This window comes from Chanodichthys erythropterus, chromosome 20, assembly GCF_024489055.1.
Source record: "Chanodichthys erythropterus isolate Z2021 chromosome 20, ASM2448905v1, whole genome shotgun sequence".
NCBI lineage: Eukaryota > Metazoa > Chordata > Actinopteri > Cypriniformes > Xenocyprididae > Chanodichthys > Chanodichthys erythropterus.
In genome coordinates, this window is record NC_090240.1 from 1,470,505 (window position 1) to 1,482,940 (window position 12,436).

Genomic DNA, 12,436 nt, shown 5'->3' on the forward strand with positions numbered 1-12,436 from the left:
GGCTAAGAGGGAAATACTTTTTCTTGATTCTCTCCGCCCTGACGGTTTTGGAGATGAGGCTTACAGAACCATATTTAGGTTGAGACTAAAGATATATAATTTACTGGCCTTGTTCCAGGCATGTTATTTGGTTATGATTTCAAAAAGGAGCCACGTTCTCAGGCTTCAAGGTTATATAAGGGCCTCGTTCTCAGGCTTCAAGTTCTTATAAGGGCCTCGTTCTCAGGCTTAAAGTTCATTTAAGGGCCTCATTATCAGGCTGCAGAACTGATCATTTAATTACACATGATGTATTTTGTGTTTTCTTTGGAATGCCAGACACATTGCAGCCTTCATTGCCCCGGGATCCTGGACGGAAAAAACAGGAAGAGACCTTGGGGTATGTTTTAAATGATTTAAAGGATTAGTTTACCCAAATTCTGTAATTAATTACTTACCACCATGTCGTTCCAAACATACAAACATACAGTATAAGCGTTTCATCCAAGATGTTCATGCCTTTCTTTCTTCAGTCGAAAAAAATTAAGGTTTTTGATGAAAACATTCTAGGATTATTCTCCATATTGTGGACTTCAATGGGCACCAAACAGTTGAAGGTCAAAATTACAGTTTCAATGCAGCTTCAAAGGGATTTAAATGATACCAGACGAGGAATAAGGGTCTTATCTAGTGAAACGATTGGTCATTTTCGAAAAAAATACAACTGTGTATGCTTTATAAACACAAAATATCGTCTTGAACGTACTTCCGCTTTCAGTGTTCTTCAAAACGCTTACACTGTATGTCCTACGCCTTCCCTATTCTACTTACGGAACGAACGTGGCGCCAGTTTAGTTTTTCTGTAATTAGAATAGTGACAGATGACAGATTGTTTTGCTAGATAAGACTCTTATTCCTCATCTGGTATCGTTTAAAGCCCTTTTGAAGCTGCAATGAAATTGTCATTTTGACCTTCAACCGTTTGGAGGCCATTGAAGTCCACTATAAGGAGAAAAAATCCTGGAATGTTTTCATCAAAATCCTGGATGACATGGGGGTGAGTAAATTATAAGGAAAAGTTTATTTAAAAGTGGACTAATTCTATAAAACCAAACCTGATTGATGCACGAGAAAACAAACCTCTTACGGATGCTGTGTTCTAAAGATAAATGAAAGTCTTATGGGTGTGGAACGGCATGAGAGAGTATTAATGACAGATTTTTGGGTGAACTAACCATTTAAGTATGTATGTATACAGTGGGGATCGAAAGTTTTTGGATCCCCTTTCAGAATCTGTGAAAATGTGAAAATTTTTAACAAAACAAGAGAGATCACACAAAAATGCATGTTATTTTTTGTTTAGTACTGTCCTGAGTAAGATATTTTACATAAAAGATGTTTACATATAGTCCACAAGACAAAAATAGCTGAATTTATTAAAATAACCCCATTCAAAAGTTTGGGAACCCTTGCATCTTAATACTGTGTGTGGTTACCTGATGATCCACGACTGTTTTTATGTTTTGTGATGATTATTCACGAGTCCCTTGTTTGTTCTGAGCAGTTAAACTGAGCTCTGTTCTTCAGAAAATCCTCCAGCTCCTGCAGATTCATAAGTTTTCAAGCATTTTATTTGAACCCTTTCCAGCAGTGACTGTATGATTTTGAGATCTGTGTTTTCATACTGAGGACAACTGAGGGACTCAAACTCAACTATTACAAAAGGTTCAAACACTCACTGATGCAGAAGGAAACACGATGCAATAAGATCTGGGGGGTGAAAACTTTTGAACAGGATGAAGATGTCCACATTTTTCTTATTTTGTTGAAATATAATTTTTTTTCATTTAGTACTGCCCTTTGGAAGCAACAGAAGATAGTTGCATGTTTCCCAGAAGAAAAATTAAATACAATTTACCTTGATATTTGAATTCAAAAGTTTTCACCCCCTGACTCTTAATGCATTGTGTTTCCTTCTGGAGCATCAGTGAATGTTTGAACCTTTTTTAATAGTTGTGTTTGAGTCCCTCAGTTGTCCTCAGTGTGAAAAGACGAATCTCAAAATCGTTCAGTCACTGCTGGAAAGGGTTCAAATATGCAGAAGATGCTTGAAAACTGAAGAATCTGCAGGACCTGGAGGATTTTTCTGAAGAACAGAGCTCAGTTTAACTGCTCAGGACAAACAAGAGACTCATGAACAACCATCACAAAACATAAAAACAGTCGTGGATCATCAGGTAACCACACACAGTATTAAGATGCAAGGGTTCCCAAACTTTTGAACGGGGTTATTTTAATAAATTCAGCTATTGTTTTGTCTTGTGGACTATATGTAAACATCTTTTATGTAAAATATCTTACTCAGGACAGTACTAAACAAAAAAAAATAACATGCATTTTGTATGATCTCTTTTGTTAAAAATTTTCAGATTCTGAAAGGGGTTCCCAAACTTTCGATCCCCACTGTACATGTTTAAACAAGCTAGCAGTTGTTTTTAAATTAAATGTGGATGCACTTCTCCTTTTTCCAGTTTTTTCCTCAACAGCGTTCAGGGATTTCCTGTGCTGTCTACATGCTGATGGTAAGAATGTTTAATTTGTCAAAGATGTTAGATTATCAAATCAAAGTCTTACTGTGTTTTTGTATTTCACAGTATGCTCTCAGTACCTGTACCTCGTGCCCATTAACATTCACTGAGGTAAGATGGATTTTTACACAAGTATACCATCAAAATACTGGTATGTGTCATTTTTTTTATTTTTATTTGTTTGTTTTTAGGAGGAGGTGCCAATGATTCGTCAGTGGTGGTGCCTTCAGCTGATGGAGAGGTTTTGCTTAGAAGGGTATGACAGACTCTACAGATAAAATTTCAATATCTTGGCTGTATTTAATCTAGGACTTGACCTGAATATTCGATTATTAGCAAAGAATATGTTTAGCCTCCTCCCTCCACAGCTTTGAATATTCTGTGTTGATTGCTACCAAATGCTTCAAAGCTCAAAAAATGGTATTTGGACCAGCTCCTAATTTAGTCACTGTTAGCAAAGTGATACTAGAAAGGTGTTAACAAAAAGAGTGCATATACATTTTCATGTTTTCCAAAGACATGGACAGAGATTTGCATTCTGGACAGAAGAGGCATCCCAGCTCCTTCAGGGAACCCTTGAACCTGTCTATAGGGTGTCTAAATCCACCACCAAACTGTTGCCCAGCAGAACAGCTGTGGTTAAAGAGGACACTGATATGGTAAATTATTATTATTTCTTTTCTTTTTTTCCATGCTGGAAAAATAGTTCAATTAGTTTATGTGCCATTATTGTCTTATCCAGGTGCAACAACCAAAAAGTGTCAGAGACCTATATACAGCATTGTACTGGGTGCAAAATCACAGTGACGTGTTTCGTGGGGAGGTGACAGAGCCTGCTTTTCTGAGGATGAACCATGATGACCAACAAAATGCCCTCAGGAAGGTCCAAGAGGGTGCATCCTCTGAAGCAAAGGATGACTTTTTATTTATATTTCAGTTGCAAGAGGACATGGAAACATTTTTGTCTCACTGTGCTGATAAAGAAGGCCTAAGTGTTAATGCCATGTTCCCCATTGAGCAATTCCAGTAGAGAAAGGAAGGAAGGAGGTGAGGGAGGAAGGAAGGGAGGAAGGAAGGAAGGAAGGAAGGAAGGAGAGAGAGGGAAGGAAGGAAGGGAGGGAGGAAGGAAGGAAGGAGAGGGAAGGAAGGAGAGGGAAGGGAGAGAGGGAAGGGAGAGAGGGAAGGGAGAGAGGGAAGGGAGAGAGGGAAGGGAGAGGGGAGAGGGAAGGGAGAGGGGAGAGGGAAAGGGGAGGGGAGAGAGGAGAGGGAAGGGAGAAAGGAGAGGGAGGGAGGGGAGAGAGGGAAGGGAGGGAGGGAAGGGAAGGAGAGGGAGGGAAGGGAAGGAGAGGGAGGGAAGGGAAGGAGAGGGAGGGAGGGGAGAGAGGGAAGGGAAGGGAAGGGAAGGAGAAGGGAGGGAGGGATGGAGATGGGAAGGGAGGGAGGGAAGGAGATGGGAAGGGAGGGAAGGAGATGGGAAGGGAGGGAGGGAAGGAGACGGGAAGGGAGGGAAGGAAGGGAGGAGAGGGAAGGAAGGAGACGGGGAGGGAGGGAGAAAGAGAGAGAGAGACGGACGAGAGTGAAGTGAGGCGAGAGAAGGGAGTGGGTTTACTTTTGTGAGGGAGGGAGAGATCAAGGGAGTGAGTGAATGAATAACTTGGGGGGGGGGGGGTGAATGAATGAAAGATGGAAGGAACGAGTTAATTTATGAATAAATTGAATAAGTAATTTTTTTTTTAAATGCAGACATTTGTTAAAGTATGCTGAAATAAGTAGAACATATCTTTAAAAAATGTATATTAAATATAAACAAACACACACTTATATATACATGTGTATCTGTATTCCACAAATTGGATCAAGCAAATGTAAACTATTTTAATTGTATTTCATTTTTTTCTATTTTATTTAATCAATTTAATTCATGCCATGCATTAGCATTGATATATTTTACCAAAAAAAAAAGGTGTATTCATGTCAAAAGAATCACAAGATGGAAGGAATGAGTTCATTTATGAATAAATTGAATGAATAAGTCAATTTTATCCTGTTTTTTTAAATGCAGACATTTGTTAAAGTATGCTAAAATAAGTAGAACATATCTTTAGAAAATGAATATTAAATATAAACAAGCACGTATATATACGTGTATCTGTATTTCACAAATTGGATCAAGCAAATGTAAACTATTTTGTTTAATTGTATTTCATTTTTTCTATTTTATTTAATCAATTTAATTTATGCCATGCATTAGCATTAATATATTTTACAAAAAAAGTGTATTCATTTCAAAAGAATCACTAGTAAAGAACTATTTCCGGTACGGATCGGGTAGTGTGGGTAGTGTCAACTGCCGTAAATTGTTTCGACATACTTCAGACAGGAAGTAGACGCATTTTGCACATGCGCAGAACAAATCGTGTTTCCGGTACGGATCGAGTAGTGACAGTGACACACACTTCTAACGGCTAATATTGCCCATAACACATTGCGCTGTGGACGAGGATTCGATTAGAACTACAAATACGAATAAAAAGTGTTTAAAAACTACAAACATGACGGACGTGCGAGGTACGACGGTTTTAAGATAAAGGGGCTTGAATGATTAATAAGCAGTGTCTAACCTGACAAAAAGATATCTATTAAATGTTATCCACATTATATTTCATGTGCAACAGCATTGTTAACTTTTATAACGATGTGTTTGGTCATTAACTTTTAAATGCATCATTATGCAAAGCTGAGGAGAGTTCTCATGAAAGACCCATGACTGGCAGATCAACGTGCGACTACATTTCTCTCCGAAACGGTAGGATAATAAATTTAATTCAATGTGGAGGATTTTAACTGTGACAAGATGATTGACAGGGTAGTTTAAACAGTTACTGGTTGAGTAACTAAGCAACAGAACGTCCGTTAAAGACGCTGTTATGACGAGGTAGTATGTCCCAAAACTTGCATACTCTTCTACTACACACTCAAAAGTATGTACTTTTTCTTTACAAAAACAGTACATACTTTTAGGACGTAGTAAAAGTGTAACGCGCAATATAGCGGAATAAGTCCCGCCTTCTAAAGCCAAGAGCCAATCGCCGACTGATAAAGTCATCACGTCACTTCAGCGGCCGTTAACAGTCAGACGCGCGCCACCGAAGAGACGCGCATTTAGGTCTGCGCATGCGCATTAGCTTGATCCAGCCTGAAAAAAAAAAAATTTTTTGTCATGATTAGAGCGTTTAGAAACTAAATTTATGAGTCGGTTGTTGTTAGATTTCATTGGTGATTTCAAATATCAAATTTAATTGTAAGGTTGACGAACAGTTTTGGAGAATCTGATGTTTACCCATTCAAAGCAAAGAGATAGGAGCTGCATGATGCCCAGGATTATGGAGGACCAAACCTGCAGAAATTAAAAATGAATAAATGAATAAATAAATGAATGAATAAATAAATATATAGATGAATAAATAGATTAATAGGTAAATAAATGTGATAATAGGAAAATAAATTAATGAATAAATGACAATAAAATAAATATAATTCATTTAGAATAAAATTCATTTTTTAATTTTTTCCCCCTTAATTTATTATTTTCTGCGTTTATACATTTTTACATTTTTAAAACTTTTTTAATTTATTTTTATATTTATATATTATTTTTTAGATTTATTTATGTATGTATGCATTCATTTATTTTTAGATTTATTTATTCCCACATGTATTTATTTTTAGATTTATTTATTTATTTATTCATTTATTTTTACTTTTCCGTGTGTAACATGGAAATGAGGAAGGCGGTCCTTCTGTAGCTTCTGTAAAATTACCGCAAATAGGCAATTACTGCAGATGAACACTTCTTTTATTAACCACTAGCAACGCATCCTCCAGCCAACAACATGACCCTGAACATTCTCTCCCAAGACACACCCCCAGGTGCTCCCCTTCACCCAGATTTAAAGCAACAGTGTTGAATCAATACACCATCACATCACATGACATCTCCCCCCTTTTCAAAAAATAAAGTCTGCTATTCTCCTCTCCTCTCTGAAAGTAAACCTTATCATGCAAAACAAAACAGCATGTAATCAATGTATAAACATCCTGAATTTGAGCAATGTAACTCTACTGTTGTACTGAACAGAACAAACGGTTAGAATTTTCAGAAAACTGCACCCAATCAGTCCTGGCTTAGGAGTAGGAAATGTGTCCCTGCATGTTTGGGTTGGTACAGTCTCTGATGTATCAGTATGTATAGGCTGAATGTCAACAGTCCCTTTTGTTTGTGGTGAATGTGTGTGTACAGTCTGTTTTGTTGTCTGTGTTGGTGTTGGTACTGCTTGCAGATGACGTCTGTTACGTCTCAGTACCGCTCCTTGTTCCGTCTCAATGACATAGGAACGAGGTGTTACACTTTCTCGCCTGATCACTGCCGGTGATGCCCAGACCTTCTCATGGTCCAGCTTGGTAAGAACAGTGTCACCTGGTCTCAGCATTGACAGATTTTTAGCTCCATTACGACGATTGTAGTAGAAAGCTTGTCTGTCTTTCTCCATTTTGTCTTTCAGCATGACAGACTTCCTGTTTGGCCACCTCGGTTGAAGATTCTTCTCTAGGGTTGGAAGTGTCGTTCTGATTTTCCGTCCCATAAGAAGCTCTGCTGGACTAACTCCTGTAGTGGCACAGGGGGTCGATCGGTAGCACATGAGAGCTAGCAGAGGATCTGTCTGCTTCAGGATTCTTTTTGCAATCTGCACAGCCCTTTCAATGTGACCATTACCCTGAGGATGGTGAGGACTTGATGTAATGTGTTTAAAATCCAGTCGCTTGGCTAGTTCCTGAAACTCAGCACTGGAGAACTGAGGACCGTTGTCACTCACCACCTCGTTCGGAATCCCGAATCTGGCAAAGACAGCCTTCAACTTTTGCGTGACATGAGATGTTGTTGTGGAAGGTAAGTGCAATATCTCCAGAAATCTGGAATAGTAATCAGACACGATTAGATAATTCTGTCCATGATGTTCACAAAGATCAGCTGCAATCCTTTTCCAGGGTCGTTCTGGGAGTGGTGTGGAGATCAGGGGCTCTTTCTGCTGTGTATTTCTCAACTCACGGCATATCTGACATGACAGCACTGTGTTCTTTATGTCCGCTGAAATCCCTGGCCACCACACTGACTCCTGTGCTCTCTCTCTAGACTTTGTAAGGCCCTGGTGACCTTCGTGAATCTTTTCCAGAATCTCCTGTCTCATCGCCCTTGGCACAACGATTCTCCTTCCCTTGATCACTAAACCCTCATGCTCTGAGAGCTCCGCTTTTGCAACCGCGTACTCTATGGCTGATACCGGAACTTGGTTCCTGTGTTGTGGCCATCCAGCTCTGATTAGCTTGATTACGGCTTGCAACTCACCATCCGTTGTAGTAGCATTTCTGATACAGTCAATTTTATGGGGCGTTGCAGGTATACCTTGTATTACTGCATTCACATAGCATTCTACATCAGTATGTGTTTCTATGTCTTTAGTAATAGCAGTTTGTGGGCTCCTGGACAGTGTATCTGCAACGACAAGCGTCTTGCCTGGCGCATACTCTGCTCTGGGCTTAAACCGCATTAAACGCATCAGAAGTCTCTGGCATCGTACTGGAACGTTGTCAAGACTCCTGTTGTTGATAAGAGGAACAAGAGGCTTATGATCTGTCACCAGCTTAAACTCGTCCAAGCCGCACAGATATTTTTCAAACCTCTCACACGCCCACACGCCAGCCAGACATTCCTTCTCAATCTTTGCATATCGGGTTTCTGCATCAGTGAGACATCTGGAGCAGTATGCTACCGGCTTCCATCCTTCTTTGTGTAGCTGCAAAAGCACCCCCCCAAGTCCATAACTGCTCGCATCGGCCGAGACGGCAGTGGTCTTAGTGACATCATAATATGCAAGAACTGGTGCCCTCATGAGCAGCTCTTTGATGTTTTCAAATGCTGTCTGCTGCGTGTGTGTCCACATCGACAAACTTTTCTGTCGGAGTAGTTCGTACAGTGGCTGGCTAACTGTTGAGAGGTTGGGAATGAACCTCCCCAAATAATTCACCATGCCAAGCACCCTTTTCAGTTCTTGCACATTTTTGGGTGGTGGCAGCTGTCTGATGGCATCCACCTTTTCTGGATCTGGCTGCACCCCAGTCTCGTTAATAAGGTGACCCAGGAACTGAAGTTGGCTTTGTCTGTACGTACATTTATCAGGATTCAGTTTTAACCCCGTAGACTCCACTCTCTGCAGCACTTGTTCCAAACGAGAGTCGTGTTGTTCCAGGGAGGACCCATAGACCAGTATGTCGTCCATGAAGACCTCTACCCCCTCCAGCCCTTGAAGCGTCTCCTGCATTTTCCTCTGGAAGATCTCTGGAGCGCTCGAGATCCCGAAGGGAAGCCTCCTGAAACAATATCTCCCAAATGGCGTGATAAAGGTGGTAAGTCTGCAGCTATCAGGATGGAGAGGAATTTGCCAGAATCCGCTGGCTGTGTCTAAGGAGGAGAACACTTTAGCACTGCTCAGTTTAGCAATAATCTCATCTGCAGTAGGTAGCACGAAATGTTCTCGTTTTACTGATTCATTTAGTCTTTTGAGATCCACGCAAATGCGTGCTTTGCCGTTTTTCTTCAGAACGGGAACCATCGGCGAACACCATTCAGTAGGTTGTGTCACCCGCTCTATGACGCCATTCTTCTCCATCCTCTGCAACTCCTCTTTCACCTTTTGCAGCATTGGTATTGGAACACGTCTCGCAGTGTGCACATGGCAGCGCTGAGTCTTTTAACTGAATTTTGACAGGGTCGGTTTTGAGTGTGCCGTGCTCACCAAATGCATCATAGTGCTCGGAGGCCACTCTGTTTGCCTCCTCCACTCTCCTTACAAGGTTCATGTCAGCTGATAGCGTCCGACTGGTTATTAACATTGTGTCCACTGACCACATAAGCAGAAAATGGGTATGACTGCCCTTTGTACACTGCAGTGGCTCGGAACTGACCCAGGCAGGCTAGCTTTCCCCCAGGGCTATCCAGTGTAACATTGGCTGGCTCTAGCGCCTTTGCAGGAACTAGTTTGCTGAAAGTCTCTTCTGCCACAATGTTTACATCAGCCCCTGTATCTATTTTGAATTTTACAGGGGTCGCCCCAATCAGGAGCTGTACCATCCACTGCTCTTCTAGTTCATTTACATTGTAAACTGATCCCAGAAAGTATGAAGGTTGGTCAAAACATTCAGTGACTTCTCTCACTGACTTGCTACTGTGGCATACTCTGGCCCAATGTCCGATTTTGTGGCATTTGTGGCATTTACCTTTCTTTGCAGGGCAGCGCTCATCACTTGCATGCACAGCATTTCCACAATGTCCACATTTTCCATGACTGTCAGGTCGGATTTTGTCTTTAGGTCTGCGCTGTCCCCTCACAGGTTGCTTACTTGTGCTGACAACTGCTCTGACCATGCTCACCGTCTCGCCTTGCATGCTGACTTGTGTGGCCACCTCCTCCGATTGACGAACAGTCTGGATTGTTTGTGCCAGTGTGAGATCGGTGATCAACTGCAGCCTCCGAGAGAGATCTTTATCCAAGATGCCGACCACGATGTGGTCGCGTATTGTTTCGTCTCTCATGGCGCCGAACTCACAGTGCTCTGACAGCTCGTACAGCGCTCTGATGAATGCTTCCGCTCTTTCGCCGGGTTGTTGCACGCGCTGGTGAAAGCATGCGCGTTCGTGAATGACGTTTCTCCTCGGGAAAAAGTACTCGTTAAACTTTCCCAGGACAATTTCAAAGTCATTTCTCTGTGCTTCTTCTGCGAACACGAACGATTTATAAATGTTCTCTGCTTCGCTCCCCATGGCGTAAATGAGACAACTCACTTGCACTTCTCCGTCCTCTTTGTCTAACTTTGTAGCCGTTCGGAAACGCTGAAATCTTTGTTTCCAACCCATGCACTCCGTCGGCTTATCGAGGGAAAAACTTGAGGGCGGATTAAACTTTGCCTATTTGCGGTCATTTTACATGGTGTCAGAAGTGACGACAATGGCAATTACTGCAGATGAACACTTCTTTTATTAACCACTAGCAACGCATCCTCCAGCCAACAACATGACCCCGAACATTCTCTCCCAAGACACACCCCCAGGTGCTCCCCTTCACCCAGATTTAAAGCAACAGTGTTGAATCAATACACCATCACATCACATGACAGCTTCAGTGCATCATTGGTTAAGAGCTCACGCACAGAATCGTCAGGCCAACTAAACGATAGAGATCGCAGTTTGCAACGAAAATGGCGGCAGCCGTAGAGTTGTAAGTTATTTTCACCTACCGTTATTCGCGTTATGCCGAAATATGTAAACTATTTTCCAGAAATAAAAACACAAAGCTGAAGCTACTTATGTGATCCCCCACAGCATCATCGTCATCGAGTCTGGAACCGTCGACGTCAGACGCTAGGGTGATGACGCCTAGAGTCAGACATTCAGTGGACAATTGGTTAGATTATTAATAGCTATAACTTTAGCAAAATGACAAATAACGTTAATGCAGTAAATGTTTTAAATTGGGAGCACGGAGAAAACTTTATACGACGATCAGATGGTCTCATATCGACATTGTTAACGTGGGTAGACGATATGAAGAAGTGGCCAGAGAAAACCATGGGACTGTCAGGAGTTGATGGAGCAGCATGTAAAGGGTGTAGGTGAAGAAGACTGGATTTATTTTAAATCAGCTTTGTAAAACAAGAGATAACTTTGTGATTTGTTTTAGAAAATGTATCATTTAATACAAGTTATATAAAATCAGTTGTAAATGTGTTTGTTGTTATCAGGAAGTTAGAGAACTTTTACTGACCTTCATGTAATATTTCACCATTTAATTTTCATATGCAATAAACCAAGATGGAATTTATTTGCAAACTTGACATGACTTACTCCATTTAAATCAGTAGACTTCATTCCTTCCAGTTTTAAGGGGAATCTACAGAGCTTACATTATATGGTTTTATAAGAAATTACTGACAGCTAACATCTGGCCACATTGTAAAGATTAAAACAAAACTTCACAAAAGATAACATTATCATATTGTAAAGGTTTATAGAAATAACTTTACAGATAAGTAACATAGTAAAGGTTTATAAAAATAACTACATACACTATTTACACTGATTAGTTAAATCAAAACTACAGCACAGACAGAAGTGTAACGCACCTACAAATCAACACTTATTCCTCCTCTACATCAGAAATTATGTTGCTTAGGTTACACAGGACACATTCTCTAAATGATCAATTTTAGGGGTGAGTTTAATTGGAACTGTTTTAAGAAAGGATTTTTCAGTTTTTCAAGTTTTTCAGTCATATGACCACTTGGCAATGGTGTCGATGATTTCTTTGGAGAGTCTCTCTTGGTGAATGCTGGAATGACGAGTTTCACCTTCCTTTCATAGTGGAAATCGGTAATGGTGAAGCCTCTGTCTGCATTTATTTCAGCGCCTGGACAAAGGTATTCCAGGAACTCTGAATTTGCAGTTATGAATTTATCATAACACCAGGATTTGAAACACCAAACCTTTAAGCAAGATCACCCTGCAATAAATTAAGACACAGCTTCATCAGTAATCAGGAGCTGATCCCAAGTGTGTAGCTGGAAGCTGTTGGTGTATGTATTGGTAAGGTGCTCGGCGACTGAATGAAACGCATCCGATGTCAACCCTGTGTGCTGACAAAGATGGTTGTTTCTCAGCAGAGTTGTGTACAATGGCGCTGGCTCAACGCATTGTGTTCTCATCTCAGATGTAGGTGGCTTCAGGTTGAGGTGCGATTTTGATGTGTAGTTGTGGTCAG

General features: G+C 40.8%; 2 protein-coding genes across 8 annotated transcripts in view; both read left to right on the plus strand.

The window, feature by feature from the left end:
* The window catches only part of ptpdc1b (protein tyrosine phosphatase domain containing 1b), a 30,845-nt gene that overhangs the window by 6,323 nt on the left and 12,086 nt on the right, over window positions 1–12,436 (plus strand). Inside the window, exons 1-2 of one of the 7 annotated variants that reach the window (XM_067372411.1) lie at window positions 10,769–10,897; window positions 11,002–11,083. The exons of 5 other annotated variants lie outside the window; for them this stretch is intronic. The gene's annotated coding sequence lies outside the window, so the exon portion shown is untranslated. Of the gene's footprint in view, window positions 1–10,768; window positions 10,898–11,001; window positions 11,084–12,436 lie in introns of those variants that run through there. One more of the 7 variants, XM_067372413.1, reaches the window with a different exon arrangement.
* On the plus strand, window positions 2,684–4,184 carry LOC137009712 (octapeptide-repeat protein T2-like). Its single transcript, XM_067372161.1, has 5 exons — window positions 2,684–2,699; window positions 2,759–2,823; window positions 3,095–3,226; window positions 3,310–3,460; window positions 3,586–4,184. Exons 1-5 carry the CDS (start codon window positions 2,684–2,686, stop codon window positions 4,182–4,184), a joined length of 963 nt encoding a protein of 320 aa, XP_067228262.1.